Source organism: Ammospiza nelsoni, chromosome 9 (assembly GCF_027579445.1).
Source record: "Ammospiza nelsoni isolate bAmmNel1 chromosome 9, bAmmNel1.pri, whole genome shotgun sequence".
Classification (NCBI taxonomy): Eukaryota; Metazoa; Chordata; class Aves; order Passeriformes; family Passerellidae; genus Ammospiza; species Ammospiza nelsoni.
In genome coordinates, this window is record NC_080641.1 from 26327848 (window position 1) to 26345775 (window position 17928).

The following is a 17928-nucleotide window of genomic DNA, read 5'->3' on the forward strand; positions in this document are numbered from 1 at the left end:
AATAAAGTCAGTTTCCAATTAGAAACTGAAACACTAGAAGAAGGAAAGGCAGCTTTTAAAAACCTCTGAAGATGTGGGATTTGGATATGGGGCGTTCTTTATTTTTTTTTCCGTCAGAAATTACTTAATATCACCAATATGCCCCTAGGATTTACACACACAAAGCAAGCCCCCCGCTGCTGTTCCCTGGCAGGGTATGTGTTTCAGTAATTGATGTTTGCACAGAACCTCAGCTCTTGGAGGATGTGGCTCCTTTGAGGCATCTCTCAGCACCACAGAAACATGGCCTCAGATATTTAGACACCACAGGAAACCTCAAAGCAGCCAAAACCCAACTGCAGGGGCTGTGGGCTGGCTGGGGGATGAGGCTTGGTATCCCTGCTCTTGCAAGAGCACCATGAGGCCATTGGCAGGTTCATGACACTTGGCTTGTGTTTCCAGACGAGGCAGGGCAAAGGAATGCGTGGCTCCCACCTGCACGTCTCTCTGGGCTGCTCCCTGGACAACCTTAAATGCTTCCTCATGGCATGGGACTCCTTAACACAGCATTCTGCCCAAAAAATACCTCAGCCAGACCTAGGCGCCATTGTGTCTTCCTGAGCAGGTCAGCAGGTAGAGAGGCTGCATCTTTTCCCAGGCTCGGAAAGCATCCTGCACCTCTCATGTGCTGTGTCAGCAGGAGGGAGCTTTGGGACCTGGATGGCATCAGGAAATCCTGCTGGAAAGCAGCTGAGCTCCTGCAGAGGAAGGCATTGTGGTGGCTTCACCATTTTGACTACCAGATCGGGCTGGCAGAAAGCAACAGAGGCAGCGCCAGGTGAGGCTCGTGGGCCAGCTGCCTTTGCAGGCTGCTGGCTGGAGGAGCTCTCTGAAAGGCACAGTATTTCACTAGCTATTTTGCATGGAGAATTGCCGACCAAAGATATCCCCACTGTGTACTCCAGAGCAATAAAAATAAAAAAAAAAAACCACAAGAAGAATTCTTTAGGCGGGTAATGGGCATTTTATTCCTTTTTATGACACTAAACATAGGCAGCTGGCATAATTACACCACAATAAAGGCATAATGTGCACCTAGCAGAACAAACTCATACTTTTGATAATTAGGCAGAGCAAACACAGTCTGGTATTCAGTCACATGGCTTTACTGTCTCCTGGATGTGTCAGAGCCCCTATCCCCACAGCACATCAGCCCCATTCTTACAAATGGATTTAGCTGGGCCCCATAGGGAAGGCTGAGCAAGGAATGTGTTGCTAAAACTCTCCTGCACCAAGAGGAATGACCATGTACCTCCACTGCTTAGAGCAGACAGTCCATGTGCAGCTCTTGGGAGGTTGCTGGAAACTGTGTGTGGCAGAGTTACCAACAGAGGATCAGTCACCTCTTGATCAGCATGGACTGTCCCCACAGAGGAACGAATTTTGCACCAGTTCCATATGGGCAAAACGTGCATGGTACAATGGCAAAGGGAGACCCAAAACACAGGACAGACTCAGAGCTGTTTCTGGTTTGGCAGCTCTGCCAAGACCAGCTCCTTCCTATCTGGAAGGGCTGAGCAGAGGTGTGGGGACACCCCTCCACTGCAGGGGTGAAATACAGCTGGTGCCAAAAGGCAAGGACAGAATGACATGTCCCAGGGAGGCTGAAAGACCTTCACCTACAGAAATAAAGGTCCAGTCTGGACCTGCTGGAGGCCAGCAATTAACTCTGAAAGTTTTGTGCTACCCTGAGTCCTGGCAGACCTTCCTCCTCCAAAACACACTGTCAGGCAAGAAGTGCACTCCTCTGGCAGCTGCAGCATCCACACGGGACAGCTCTACCCTGAGTGAGGAGCGCAGCCAAGGCAGAGATCCCAAACAATCTCTCAAATATTAACAGCATCAATCAGGGCCGGGCTGACAGAGGTTACCACACTGGAGAGCACAGAGAACAGGCTTTCCTGAAATTGGCACAAACCATACAATAAATATCTACAGTTTGTTTAAAAACACATCTGCAGGATGCATGCAGGAGGAGCACTGGGAGTACACTGGCATTTCATCTCCCCACCACTAAAACCATCAGGGATGTCAACCAATGCTTGGAGGAGAGACAACAGCTCAACTACACTCCATCCTGCATGGCTTAATGTAAGTCATTTGCTTTAAGGTATTTTGAGTGCAGTGTTGAAATGCCAGTGTCCTGGCTCAAAGAAAGGTGAGGTGGATGGAGCTGATCCATCAGCCATGAATAGGACCTACAATTTCAGCTGTGGAAAACATCAAACAACATGATTATGACCTTTGCAACATAACATTCAACACAAGGAAGGAAAGGTGCATGTTTGTCAGTAAATAAAAGCATCTTGCCCCACCACACCTACTGACACCCAGAAGGGACTGCTGAGAGCTTGATGGGTACTGAGCAAGCTTGGGAATTTGCTCAGGAGCTCTGATGCCCTATAAAGATGGCAGCAGCACTCATGTCAGAGCACCCAAGGAGAAGATGGTCCTGGTCTGTAGGAGACAGTGTCTAGGCAACTGGGACAACCAGTCACTGTGGGACAGACCCTGGCTGGGCTCATGCTTTTTTTTTCAGAGTGATGAAAACTGCCCTCCCCAGCAGGCTACAAAATAAGAGAAATTTATGCCCAGACAAGGGCAAAAGATGGATTGTTTTCTAAACAAAAGCAGATCATATCTGTAGATTTTTCAGCCAGTTCTTAGAAAAGCCACTTTGATAGATTCAATCCTTGGGCTGCAGGCAGAGCTCAAGCACAGAAACCTGCAAGTGGAAAGAGCAAAAGCCAGGATGAAGCCAGAAGTGCTATGGCAGCATGGGGGAAGGGTGACAGGAGACTTTTAATCCTAACTCTGAAATCAACTTCCTTAGTAGCCTTGGGGTTCTGAGGGATTTAATTAATTAATTTAATGAGTGTGAAGTACTGCAAGTTATTAATATACAAATTCCACTACTGTATCTCCCATCTCACTGCTCACCATCTCTGGCTGCTTCATACTGAGCCCACAAGAAGCCAAAGGCAAGCCCTGGTATGCTTCTGTGCAATGGGGCTGAGGCTGCACACCCACACCTTAGCAGCCAAAACACCAGTAGCAAAGTCCCAACCCTTTCAGTAGGACAGTGCATCACACATGGCACAGGGCACCAAAAACATCTCATACAAAAAAAAAAAAAAAAAAGAAAAAAAGAAAAAAAAGAAGAAAATAAGAAATTCTGTTCTTCTCACTTACAGGTAAGCCAATGGCTACCATAAACCAGCCTGCTGTTGCTGGTGCTGATGGCAGCAGCCACTCTCCCTTTTGTAGCTATGCTGGCTTGGTAGGACAATGAGGACCAAACCAGGTAGTGTTTTAATTCCCAAGACTAAAAAATCTGATAGCCCGTCATGCCTTCCTGGAGAACTGCAAAAGCCTATTTTCATGCTCCTACATGGAGCTCCTGTCTTTCAAATAAATGCTGAGAAAACCAGCTCTCTTCCCAGGCACTAGGCAGCTGTGCTGGTACTCAAGTAAAGCTCCAGATAAAGGGCTGGGATGCAGGGATGCTCTGTCTCTTGCCTTTCCCATTGGACTCTAGGAAAGGCCTTGTGCCTTCAACTCCCAGCTCCTTCCTCAACCTGCAAGCAGCAGCCAGACAGACCCATGGAACAAAGGTCTGAGCAGTATGTTCAACCTCAGCAGCAACAGACACACACAGCCAGATGGAAACCAGGAGGCTCCTCGGTACAGGGGACAGATGTTCAAATCCCCAGCATGGGGAATGCAGGCACAGTGAGGTGCAGCCGAGCAATATGGCACTCAGCAGGAAGAGCAGCACACAAGGTCTGAGCAGCTGCCTTTCTGCCTTTTGCCTGCAGCTAAAACAACGTGCATAGAAAGAATCACAAATGCCAACCTGCCTCCAACCACTTGCATAGACAAGGATGCTTTCGCTAAAGTGACCATGGCAGTGTGCTCAGCAAACCACTGCTCAGAATTTCACTTAAAAGGCAAATCTTTTGCCCCACTTAAAAAAAGCTCAAAGGCAAAAAAAAAAAAGCTCAAATTCTCCTCTCTGCTTTGTCCAGCAGCTGCAGGCTACACGGAGCCAAGGAACATAAGTGTGCTCCTCAGTTTCTCTTGGATCAATACCTTCTGACCTTACCTGAGAGCCCTCTGTATCCCATGTGGCTACAGGAGGCCCTGGTTCTTACTTGAAGCCCAAAGGCACTGCCAAATAATAAAGTCTGCCTTGGGATTTTCCCAGTTCAAACATCTGGGACTTGGGCAGCATCATGAGGGGAGTGGAGACTGTACATGGCACCCAAGGGACATAACCCTTCTTTCCCTGCTCACTTACTCTTGAGTTTCAGTGATGTGTCCCAAAGAATGCAGACAGCCCGTGTCCCAATGCAAGGGCAAAGTAGTGTCATAGCACACAGGGCAAGCAGGAGGGGAGAAGTGATGACTGACTGTCTGCTTCAAGGCAGGACCAGCTCTACCCAAACCATCCCCACTATATTCTTCTGAAGTCACAAGAGCCAGAGCCTCCATATTCCTGCTCTTATCCATGGACACTGCTTACTGATCTTCTTGCAGCAGGTGAGGATGTAATTGAGAGCCATACACCAAAACCAGTCAGAAATTTAGCACTTTCATTGCTCAAAAATGATTTCTGCTTAATCTTCTCTAGGCTGAATATCCCCGATCACAGAAGCAATTAGGTTGGAAAAGACCTCTAAGATCACGGAGTCTAACCTATGACCTAACACCACCTTGTCAACCAGACATGGCAGAGTGCCACATCCAATCTTTCCTCAAACACCTCCAGGGATGGTGACCCCACCACCTCCCTGGGCAGCCCATTCTAGTATCTGATCACCCTTTCTGTGAAGAAACTCTCCCTAATGTCCAACTTAAATCTCCCCTGGTGTAGCTGGAGGCTTTGTCCTCTAAATCCCTCATTCTTCCTCTGGAGGCCATGTCTTCCAGTTCTCTGACCCTTCTGGTCCTCTCTGGGTTTTTCCACCTGTGGCAAGTGCTCCCTGAATGCAGTATGTGAAACTCTTTTGTTCCAAAGGCCAAGACCAGGCTGCAAACCACCCTGCCTAGGAAAAGAGGTGAACTTTAACACGCATCTAGCACATTTTATTAAGCATTAGCAAAAGAGAATGTAGGAGAACCCCTGATGGTAAAGAAGTTAATGTGTGTGTGAGGTGCCATGAGAAAACACACAGCATAGCTATGAGAAGGACAGAAGGATGCAAGGAAGTTCCAGGAAGAGCTTGTTGTTGATAGGACCAAAATACTAAGGCATCCCTTTTACCCTGGGGTAGATCTAAGTAGCTTCCATATAACTTACATGAACCCTCAGGGGATCACATCTTTCCTGTCTCTTTGTACAGACACAAGTTCCACAGAAAACTGATCCTGTGTTTTGATGATGTAATTTACAAAAAGCCACAAAACCAAAAACCAAAGGAGAGAGAAACACAAAATCATTTGATTTAGGCAAAAATGGATACTCTATTTCTGCCCTCCTGAGATGGGCATGTATGTTATCGTTGAAGTAATCCAAAACCAGTGAAGCCTCCAGGCTGCATCTAGAGCCCCTCTCAGCTGTAGCAAGACCAGCTCCTGAGACTGCAAGGAAAGGAAATGAAATGTGAGGCTGGGATCATTACTTTGAAACTATAAGCTTGTGCCACTGAGCCAAAGCCTGTTATATCGACATGGGTTTGTGTCACCCAGCAGCAGACACCATTCTCCATCTCTGCCTGCTCAGTTCTCCCCCTCCCAGGACAGCTGGCAGCACGGCCATCCACAATGCTCTGCAAAGTCTAGCTACAGAAAGCACCCAACACCTTGCCCAGCACATTAAGTTACAGGACTGAGCTACTTCCATCATGTTTGGAAGCTGCTGGCAAAGCACAAAGTGTAGAGGAGTAAATAGCAAAAACCTTAAGCTCCCTTCCCTGGTACAGAGAGCCCAGAGGGAGGTGTTGTTTAAAGCTTCCAACGTTTAAAAGTCACTGAATTTGTACCTCTGCTGTCACAGAAGTTACTTCTACTCTGCGTCTCCAGTCACCAGCCTAGGCAGCAACTCTGAGGGAGGGAGACAGCCTTGCCTGGCAGTGAGTCCCAGGCTGAGAACACTTGGGGCAGAGCCCTGAACAACAACGACTGTCCATGTAGTCCACACGCTGTGCCTGTGCTTTCTTTGTTTTATGTGAAAGAAGATGTCAAAATCAACCCTGATGATTACTCTAGATTATGTGAGCACCTACCTTAGCATGTACTGCCCAACCCCTTGGTCCATTTGGTTACAATTTGTAGGGAAACTGAGACATCAACCCATGCTGTACATTCTTCTAAGGAATCCAGGAAGACAAAAGGAAAAGACTGCCAAGAACTTCCGGAATTGCCTGCCCATTGGTTTTCCTTCGAAGTATGTTTTCACTCAGCACTCCTTACTAAGTAAGAAAGGAAGGACAGGTTGCTCTGCAAAAGGACAGAAAGGGCTGCTCCTTTAAGGCCTCTCCTGGATGCCCTTTCCCGTTGAGATGACTATCCTCAACTCCCTGCTCATCTCCCTCCCTTTGATTTAAGAGTTCCTCTCCTGGCCCTGACAGTAAGGTATTTCTGTCCCACAGATTATAACTCACTCTGGGCTATTATTCAACTCCCAAGCCCTGGCCCTGCTGCATTTAGTCCAAACATAATATCCTTCATGCATATATTATCTGTCTCCCTATTATCTGGAATCATTTCGGAATTAAATTTCAGTCCCGCAATATTGGCTTGAAGAGCGGCTCGCTTTATGGGCTAGTCAAAGGTTAGAATACCAATCAAAATAACACTGCCGATGCAGAGAGACATTTTAATATTCCAAAACCCGGTAATTGTAAAAGGACATAATATTTTTTCCCTGATTACCCCAAAGGCAACACATGTTAACAAGGCGAGGGAGAGAGTGAAAGAAATTTCAGAGTTCAGACAGCTGCACGACAGATTTAAAGGAGAAGTCGTGGATGGCTGCTGTGCTCCAGCCCCGGAGCAGGAGGGCTCCTCTGACCGTGCCAGAGGTGCTGCATTCCCCAGGATGCTTCCCCCTGCATTCCCAGCCTTGTGTTGTTTGTGCTGTCTGTGCTCCCCAAGCCAGGAGCCCTCGAGAGTGCTCTCACTGCAAGGAACAGAGCGGCCAGAGCTGTGCGGGACTGACGGGCAAAGATCATCACGACAGAAGAAACAACCATGATTGGCTGGCCTGACCTGCACAGGCCACAGCACTGCCCCAAATTCCTGTCTGAACCACAGCTGGTGTTTTTAGGAAAAAAAGCTTTCCCTCCTGAGCTGGATTATCCACCACAGCCCTCAGTAAGTTGTTCCAACGGTTAATTACCCCACACTTAAAGATCTGCACCTGAATTACCTTGCTTTGGCTTCCAGGAACAATAACTGCTTATGCTTTTGTCTGCTTCCATGAAGGAACCTCTTGTCACATCTCCCTTTAGATATTTGGCAATTACAGCCCTTACCCTTCTCTGGTACCCTAAATGGCTCCCAGGGTTGTTACTGCATGGCGAGTGCTCCTCAGGTCTTGCAGTTCTCATCCAGTCTTCAAGTTTCTAGAATTCTTTCTGATGCAGATGGGATCCCAACATCCCACTGGTCAAATTAAACCCAAAGAAAGAAATGATCCAGCCCCTTTGCTCCTCCTCACCATTGCCTGTTTATAAATCCAACAGCAGCCACCTTCTAGATGCAGTATCTGCACATGTTATCGAAAATAATTTTTATGTTTTCTTTCAGGGCATTGACAAAAGTATTAAATACAAGAGGTCTGAGAAATAGATCCCTGTGGGACACCACTAGGAAGACATGCACTCCACGATGATTATCCATTTACAATTAAATGCTAGGAGCTGTCAGTTTGCTCTTTCTTAATCAATGTAATGTGTGCCATGTTGATTTTGTATCACTCTTGTTTCTTAATCAAAATGTCATAAGGTACCAAGTCAAATGCCTTCTAGAAGTATATTACATTGACATGGTTACCTTTATCAACCAAACATGTATTCTCATAAAAAAAATATCAAGTTAGTTTGAAAAGGATCTAGTTTCCATAAATCCACATTGATTGGCATTATATTACCCTCTTTTCATTCTTTATTAATCAACTATGATATCTGGCTTTTCATTACTTTGCCCAGAATTAATGTCAAGATGATAGCGCTATAATTACTTCATCGGTCATCCCATTTGCCCTTCTAAATTACTGGTACAACATTAGCTTTCTTCCAGTCCTCTAGAACTTCCCCCATGTTCAAAGACTTATTAATAGTCCAGGGCATCTCAGCCAGCTCTTTAAAACTCCTGTAACCAGCTATGCAAAATGCCAACCAATTCACCACTTGGCTTTTATCAGAAAACTGTATTGTAACAGCAAACCTCTTGCTCAGCAATATGGCAACCTCTGCCTTTCTGTAAATACAGAGCAAAGTATTTATTAAACACAGTCATTTTGCTGTTATAAGCAATTCCTTCCATTTCCTTCCAACTGCGAACCAGTGCCATTCCACAGATACTTTCCTCATCTCTCTGAAAGAGAAATCCTTACTTCCCTAGCCCTGGAGTCACACTTCTCCTTGTGTTTCCCTTCACACCCTCTCCCATTTCTGCCCTCTAAGACTTTCCAAAGTCAAGAGCTTCACTGATGGGGTGAAGAACCAAGCAAGCCCAGGTGCCACTGAAGGAAGGTTTGACAGGGTGTCAGAACAGGCACCCATGCTACAAACCAGCAAACCCTGGGCCTAGTTCTTCACAGTTTAGAGGCAACATTTATTCATGTGCTTGATGCTGTGGTAATGAAGCACTTTGCCTGAGGAGTCTTCCTCTGGCATTTCCAACCTTACCAGGCATTTTATATTCCCTGCAGCCAGTAACTCAATAAACAGGAAATTGATAACAATCACTCTAAGTCCTCAAGAAGTTAGACCCCACAAAAACAACTTCCAAATATATGGGTCAACACATAAACCATTTCTCACCCATTTCAATGATCTTCATCTGAAGCACTCAAGACACTTCAGCACCAAGCGCCTGAGAAGTACTCACAGCCCTTCCTCCCACCCCAAAGGCAGAAGGAATTGTTAATTCAGAGGAGAGACAGAAAGCTGTTAGCAAATCTTTGTTTGTTCAAGATGTGTTTATTTCTAGTAGCCAAACATTAACAAAAACATCCTATTACATGCTTCCTCTGACAGATTTCACAATGCAAGTAGGTGACCTTAAAATATTTGTGGATGTGTATTAACAGTTCACTTCCAAAAAGGAATATCTGCAGATCAGTACAGGCTGGCCCTGGAAAAGGCCAGCTCTGTGCACAGCCACAGCACCCAGCATGGTCACACTGTGCTCCCCAAGGCTCTGTCAAGCCTGTTTCATCATGCCCAGAGATGGAAAGCTGCATTCCTCCACACACATCATTCAGCTCTTACCTTTCATAGAAACTCCCCTGAATTTCAGGAGGATGTCAAACTAAGACCAGTCTTCTCTCACTCCTAAAGGAGCCACTATTACTGTATCTAAAGACATGCTGTACCCTCTGGACAGAAATCAAAGATGGTCAAAGATGCCAGGACAGCTGTGTGGAGAAAGGGACAGCTCTGTGATGGGTATGAAGATTGTCTTCTTAAACAAAAAATAAAATAAATATAATTTGAGAAACAAGAAATAAAGCAAACCCTTAGTGGATGCATAAACTGCTCCTCTTATCTTTTAACTGCAAAACATCCAGAGAATAAATGGAAGACCAGGAAAGATAGTGTACACATGTTAAGAATTCCACAAGCCAGTTCTAGAGTCACAGAGCCCACAAGTGCCTTTGTGCAAGCCCTCCAACAAGTTTTGCTGTACTGAAAAAGACAATTGAGCAAGAATATGATTGAGGTCTCAAATCAAGAGTAACACCATGAAGAAGAACTAGAAACACATGTTCTTTCACACAATGCAAGACCTAGGTCAAAGAAAATAATCTGACAATAGGTTTAAAAGAAACAAAGGGACCTGCATCTTCACACAATGTATGAGTAAACAGAGTATAATTGATGCATAATTAAATAGCAAAAGTCATTGCCACAGGATGCTGTAGAAACTGAAAGCATGAGCAGATTCAGAAAAGGGTGTACAAGTTTCTGGTAGACACACTTTGCTAGATACAGTGGTCCAGGGACAGCTCTCAGTTCTTGAGGAGACAATTGCTGGGAATCAGAGAAAGCTGACTCAAGCCATGCTCTCCCTGTTACACCTGCGAGCATCAGCTACTGGCCTCTGCCATAAAGATCATCTGGGTTACATATCTGGTCTGGCCATTTTGATACCCTCATCATCTTCCTAACATCCTTCTTGCACAAGCTCATTGTAAGAAAATCTATCTTCACCTCTCTTCTTCCACCTCCTCCCTCTTTTAAACCACTCTTCCTTCAGTGATATGCTCCCAGCCCAATAGTGCTCCTATAACTCCTACTGCCTGCTGGGTTTCCCACTCCCAGGCTCTTGGATGCCCTGTGACTGCAGGCACTGTGTCCTCAGCCAAACACAGCACTGGTTCCACCCCAGCGGTGAGGATTCATCACGGGACCAACCATGCTGCTAACTCTAGTGGGACCTGGAAAACAAGCCACAGAAGCTCCTCAAAGTGCAGAGGGAGCACAAATGAGAGTTGATCCTTGTGTTAGAATAAGCAGCAATGGGTTTACCCAGGCTACCTGAGGATACTCTCAGGGCAGCACCTTGGTTGCAGCCTGCTAGCTGCAGCAGTTTTCCTTTTTGCATAAATCCTGACCCATGGCCTCCTGCTTTCTGCACACATTACTCCACTGTGCCCCTCTCCCCTGACATGAAGCCCTCTCTGTTATTTCCACCCTGAGCATCCAGCTCCAGTGATGTAGCTCAGGTTCTGCACCTCAATCCTAACCCACGGGGCCTCTGCAGATCAACGTGACAGGTCCCTAAGGAGAACTGGAAGATGGGATGGTGGCTCTCTATTGAGATGGTTTAGGGGGATATCTGAAATGTTGCAGCATTCCAAGAAAGCCTCCTCTGCTTTCTGCTGCCCTCCCACAAGGCTGAGCTAATCGAAGTGAAGAACATGATAAACTCTGTGCCCCGAGTCAGCTCTACACTGACAGTTCACCAGAGACACGAGATCGCTCAGTGATATTAAAAATGTCAGCAAACACCGACCAGGCTTGACAGAAGGGATGCATTAGCAGGCTGGGGGGGCACAGGGCAAGGTAAAACTTCAGCAAATGTGGTCAAGTGCACAGGCAGCTTTCCTCCCCCTATCTCCTCCACAGAAGGCTTTTTTACAGATCCCAAGGCACTGCGGCCAGCACTGCAGCAGTCAGATGTGGAGCTCACCACCACCTGAATGGCCAGATCAATCCAACAACGTTTGCCTGAGGCAAAGTAATCATGACAGCTACTGGGGGCAATTCCTGTCTCCAGCTTGCCCAAGAGGCAGGTCTTGGAAACTGTGAAAGCTGCCTGCAGGCACAAAGTTCTCACTTCAACTGCTCCTGCAGCACAGCAGTGGAAAGGGACGTTTATTGGCAAATGAACTCTGAGAAAGACTCTCTCACCACTGCAGGAAGAAGAGTTGCTGAGCTCTGGAGCATCCCATGCTCTGGCAGAGGGAGTCCAGACAAGGACTGTTTTTTAAAACGATACAAAACAAGAAACAAAGAGGACTGGAAGCTGGTGTGTGTGCCTTGGCAGAGGAATCTGGAACCTATTTTGTTGCTACTGCAATACACACAGGTACACAAACTTGTCTGTGTGTAACCCTACTTCAGCACTGCCTGGTAGTTGCAGCAGGAGCTCCCTAATTCAGACAGGTCCTCTTGTTTTCACTGCTCATAAGCAAAGACTCAAAGAAGATCCAGCAGGTGCAGGTGGGGCCATCCTTCAGCAGACTGCTCTCTGTCATATGTGCCTGTTTTCTTGAGATCTGAAACATTCACGTCTCTGCATTTTTTGTGACCTAGAAATCATCAGTTTCACACTGCAAGTCCCACCCACCCTCCAACACCTTCACTTACTTCATGGATCAGGTCGGAGGCAGATTCAGCCTAGGAGGTATTTCTAGGTCAGGAATGTGCCAGAAGGAGGGCAAAAGGGCCACTTGAGCTATGCAGGGACAAATGGAGGGGCTAGTTACCTGTCCACTCCTATCTGTCTCACACTGGGAGCTCATTCAATAGAGACTGAGTCTCCACTGGGTCCATCTGCTTCAACAGAATTAGTTACCTAGGCAGGCAATTCTCTCTTGTGAAAACACACAGGCAGTTGCCCCACAAGCACCTGAAAGCAGTGCATGGCATAGAAGGATCACCACCCCAGGGTAAGTCCCAGGAGAAGCAGTTCTTAGCCACAAGACAGGAGAGGCCCCTGCTCTTCTCTGCAACATGGGTCACTTCCCAGAGGGACACAGGGTCCCTGGAACCATTCTGTGTTCAGAGGGTGTCAGGTATTATGTGTCAGAAAAACTTCATTGTTTTTAAGGGACTAGAGCGGCTGGAAGAAGACCAATATTTCTCTCTCACATCCCCTTTCCTGCACAATCTGAAGGAGGTTGAAGCTTTACTTTCCAAGTAACACATCTGCAGAGGAGGACAACCCAACCCACGTGCCCCCATCCTACATGCTCAGGGAGCTGGATAGAGGAACATTTCACTGTAACAACTTCCCTCTTGCTCCTGCCTTTAGCTCTGTGCTTGGGACTTCATGGATGCTTAGCAGCCCTCAGCTTAGTATCACAGTATTTGCTGACATGCAGTACATGAATGCTCACCTTGAATAAGAGACACTTGTCTGGACATCTACATAATGAGGAATCCCAGCTCCTAACACACTAAATCCAGAAGCCTTGAACTATGGGAAAGTGCCATAAGTCATTCATCCCGAGGCCCAGAGGAGGAGCATGGCTGGATCAACCTACTTCTCAGCAAACATCACAGTACACAGGGATTTTTTATTTTTTTAGTATTATTATTCTGCAGCCATCAACCTGCTGGTTATATAGCTGCTATCCATTCACCGGAAGTTTAGTGAACTTCAAATGGCGATCATTAATGGTCACTGAACTGCAGAATGCCCCAATGTGCTTTCAGATTTCATTTACCAAGGACCAGCAATCAGCCAAAAGATTTGCTCTGACAGCAGGGAAATACAAGACCCTTTGACAAGTTCAGCCAGGAATGTGCTGCCAGCATCCCTTGTTAAGTTCATGTTCTACCCTATTTGACGGAACAGATCATGCAAATTGTCCTTCTGCGGCCGCTCAGCCTGTCACTCACGCTTCCATTTAAAACAATAAATAAATAAAAGAACAAAAGAAAAGCCCACAAGAACAACGAGCTGTTTATAAGAAAATTCCCTTACTGAGACCCTTAATTACCAGGAAAAGGCATAGAAACCCAAATAAAGTACTAAATTGGGTGGGGGAAGGGAATCTTACTCATCTAAAGGTTTAACCAGGAGGGCCAACCCGATTTCTCTTGTGCACAGACTGCAGCCTCCTCCCTCACCCTGCTCCTGCTTGTAATCACACTTGCTCTTTCCTTCCCACTTTGGATTGTGACTTATGGCATCACCATGTTTTTCTGTGCAGATGTGCAGCTGTGCCAGGGGTCCTTGCGGATGCACAGCATGCTGCTCCTTAACCACCCAGTGAAGGCGTGCAGCAAAAGACAAGGCACCAGACAGTACTCAGTCCAAGGCATTTTGCTTAGCAAAGTGATCACTGATCTCTTAGGTGGATGTGCTGCTGAGACAGCTCCCTTTCCCCATGCCACAAAGAGAAATGCTGATTTTTACATTGGAGTATTTCCACATTTATTAACCGGAATTTCATCTGACGGGAACCATGCTCCTAGGAGCTTTATATGGCTGCAAAACAAAACAAAGTCAGCAATACTGGTGACAACAGAACCTTCACTGAAAAGGGGTCTCACAGTGTCCCAATATTATGCAGACATTGCACTGTGCCTGCCACAATGGGATTCTCCCCAGCTGCAGAACACATCCCATCAAGTACAGTAAGACTCTATTAGAGGAGATACAATAGGGAGCTGGAGGACTCGCTCAGCCCAGCTTCTGAGAAAATAACTCATTTCAATGCAAAACAGCAGTAGTTATTAGACACCTCCTTAAAGAGGAAAAGTGAAGGACAAGGGAAGGAGGGAGACAGGGAGATAGAAACCATGGCAGTTTGCACAGAAGTACCTTTTTCAGATTAATCCACTGTTTGAAGTAATCAGCAACCGGCAGCCCTAAGTACTGGCATTGTCCTGGTAACCTGTAAGAGAGAAGAGAGAGCAAGTTTGATTTAATCAGTGCCTTGACAACACAAACTCTGTTTTCTTAAGTGCATTTTGTTCAGAGATGGAAAAGACTCTCAAGTCTGCTGTAACATCATGCTGCACATCAGAAACACTATAGCTCTTGGCAAAAAAATCTCATGGGAGTACAGCTTGGCTTAAGACTTACACACATCCAGGCTGCTGAAACCTTTTAGACTAAACACTTTGAACAGTTGTGTACTGAGCAGCACTCAGCTCTTCTCCACAATGGCTAACACACAAACACAACTGGAGTATCCAGGCTCCCCTTGGCTAAGTAAACCCATCACAAATCCCTGCAAAACCATCCTGCTCTGCCAGCAGCTTACAGGGCAGACAGGACTGACAATTCACCTGTCATGCCCTAGTGCTTCTCCATATGGCCTTTATGGTTAAAACATCAAAAGAGATATAAGGGAGGGAAGGAGGCACCAAAGCATTCATTTTTCGGACAGCAATGCTGTAGGGCTAAGAAAGCAGAGGCTGTTTTCCAAGCAGGTGATTGGAAGAAGAGAGCAGACACAACTCTTAGATACAAGGTGGTGCACACTGTCTCACTAGGGATGTGAGCACAGCAGCCAGAGCTGTGAGCACACATATTGATTCTCCCCCTTCCTACAGCAATCTGATGGAACAGGGCTCAAAACAAAACAGCACCAGTAAGGGAGGTGGGTTGCCTGAAGGGACAGCAGCAGCTCAGGAAAGCTGCTTCTCCCACTCTGTGCCCATCCCAGTGTGTTTGCAGGGGAGCGAGGATGAGCCCCTCAGCTGGGGAACGCTGAGTCGCAAACCGTGTGGCTCCAGCCAAGCTGTGCAGGGACATGAGTTATGGGAGTATTTCCTGGCCACTTTGATCTGATCAAGAGTAATTGATGGATCTTGTTCATTCACATACTGCTGAGCATGCCTGGGGCACTGGTCACAGGATCTTTAAGTGAAGCAAAGGAACATCCCAAATAAATATGTCAACTAAATAAATGACTAAATTAGCGCTGTTTGTGCATGTTAAAAGTCACAACCCCAGGAATCAGCTTGCGCAAACAGAGAGGATGGGAAATCTCCCAACTTCCTCAGGCACATGGGGGCTGTAGGAGAAGATTGTAGGGGAGGAGAAAAAGCTAGAAGTGCCAGCATCAGCTGATCAAACATCCGAACACAGACCACCATGTCCAGGGCAAAGTCTTCTCTTGCTCTCCAAGGAGGAAAGCATGAATAGCCCAGACTAGCCTTCAGACTCAAGACTGAAGTGCAGGAAAAAGCTCTGGTGAGAAGTGGATACAAGGTAAACACCCCAAGGGGCACCATCAGTATCCCAGGCAGTACCTGAGTGGTCAGCCCAGCTCCAAACCCTTTGGTGAACAGAGAAGCATCTCTCCAGGCATTTCCCCATGTAAGGAGATGAAGGAGCAACACAGATAATGCACTTGCAGATAATGTAAGAGCAGTACCAGAGCAGTCTGGTCTTGGTGACTCCTCCGTTTTGAGGCAAAGAAAAGGAAGGAAGCTGGGGAGCATATCCAGAGCAATCTCCTGGGAATATGCTGCCAACAGAGCCAGCACACACTGGGACCACCTGTGTACTACCTTTGCCCTTCTCAGGCTAACAAAGTAATAGACTTCCTATGCCGAAGTCAAATGCCTGGTTCTGAGATGTACATGTGATGATTCAGGACCAATCACTTAAGTCATACAAACACATTTGAATAAGAATGTCCAGAGGAATTTCTTTGAAAATAGGAAGGCTGTCAAAAGATGGAGCTTGCAAGGAGCAGGGCCATGGCATTTGCAGGGCAAGCAGTGCAAGTTGACAGCACAGTCCCATCCCTGGGCAGAGGTCATCTGACACCACTGTGCTGAAATAAAGCACCTGGAGTCACTCTTCACAATTGCACACTGCCACACAAACAGCAGCCTGGCCCGTGCACTTTACAGCCATTACATAGATGTCCCTTAGTCAAACAGACCCAACCAGCCCCAAGCAGCATGCTGAGAAAGCTGTTTCTCCAGGAAAGCTGCTTTTTGCTGGTGCCCAAATCAAGAATCACAAGAAAAGGAACCATCTAAAACAAACAACTGGTCTAAATATAGGCACTTGATTAGCTCAACCTCTTTCAGTCTGCTCACATTTAGCTCGAGAAGATGATAACAGAAGTTAGCAAAAGGTATGTTACAAAAAATTAGTTTCTCCTCCAGACCCAAGAGGCTTTCATTAATACAGGTCTCAGCCTAGCTCCAGTTAGAAGAAAAATTATCCATTTACCTAACTTCTGGATAGGTCCCAGAAGAAGTGAGAGCAGCATTGTTCTTGTTAGCCACAGGAATTGACAGCAAACCACCCACTGCAACGAATGACATCTAAAGCACTGCCATCCCTGTGGGACCAAAAGGCCCAGCAAACTGGACAGTCTGGTTCTATTTTCACCCTGAGACTGATGGCAGTGTGCCCTGGGCGCTGGACAGTGGGTCTTTAATTGGAGAAAATAAATGCTCCAAATAAATATGTCAACTAAATAAATGGCACATTTTTGCAAACAAGTAACAACCCCAGAAACTGCCTGTGAAGCTGTGTGACCTCAGGACATTCCCCCTCCCCCTACAAGCTTGTGCTCCCCTCATTCCTTGTCAGCAGCAGAGGGGCTTCAAGTTTTTCAAGCACCAGGAGACCAACACTCATGTTATAACCTGGGCGAGCTGTCAGCAGCACAGACCAAAACGTAAGTCCATACCTGAGCTGAAAGATGCAGTCCTGGTGGCTCCAGGCCACTGGGGTCACAGCCACTGAGCAAGGATTAGCAAAGGATTGCTATATGGGTCTGGTCTAGTCTGAACATACAGCACTCCAGGCACAGGGAACCAGGGGCTTTCACTGCACAGAACCCAGGTTTCCTGGTAACCATGGGGAGGAAAATACCCCTGCAAAATCTTTTCCTCAGCTCCAAGAAATCCCTGCAGTGCTCCCCCCTACTCTTCAGCCTTGAGACCAGACAGGAGTTTCTCTATCATCTTTTCCAGGCTGGACTGAATAAGGCACATCTGTGGCTGTCCTGGGGAACAGAAGTACCATGGGCTGCAAGGAAGTGTGTCTATTTATCAGACCCACCATTCACTTGAGTATTCACTTATTTGAAAAATAAGCTTTTATGCTCAGTCTGGCTTCTTGCTCTTGTCAGAGCCAAACTTGCTCACTGAGGGCAGCTTTGCTTTAGCAGAGAACTCAGGATTTGGCCCTCCCTCAGGTAAGGGAGAAATGATGGCACATTTTGCTGCCCCATCAGCCAAACTGCATTTAGTACAGAGAAACTTGAAAATGGCTGTGGGATTTTTCAGCCTCCAAGGCAACTCTGGTGCTCTGTCCTCCCAGAAGCAAAGATGGGAGCTCATAACTTCTGCCTGCTCCCAAAATGCAGATCACCTTTGCTCAGAAGAGCAAGTGACATCAGGTAGCACACTGTCCTCCATCAGCTAAGCACATCTAACTCCTCCTTAGGCCATGGTCAGCAGTGGCAACTCTGCACCATTTTCAGAGAGCTTTCACCACCCCAGG

The 17928-nt window shown here is 46.6% G+C and overlaps 1 protein-coding gene across 3 annotated transcripts in view; it reads right to left on the reverse strand.

Moving 5' to 3' along the window:
• The window catches only part of ERI3 (ERI1 exoribonuclease family member 3), a 128968-nt gene that overhangs the window by 62809 nt on the left and 48231 nt on the right, over positions 1 to 17928 (reverse strand). For all 3 annotated transcript variants that reach the window (XR_009418988.1, XM_059478482.1, XM_059478483.1), the window contains exon 6: positions 14269 to 14341. Coding sequence is in view for 2 of the 3 variants with exons in the window: in XM_059478482.1 (XP_059334465.1) it covers positions 14269 to 14341 (73 nt within the window). In the remaining variant the exon portion in view is untranslated. The remainder of the gene's footprint in view (positions 1 to 14268; positions 14342 to 17928) is intronic.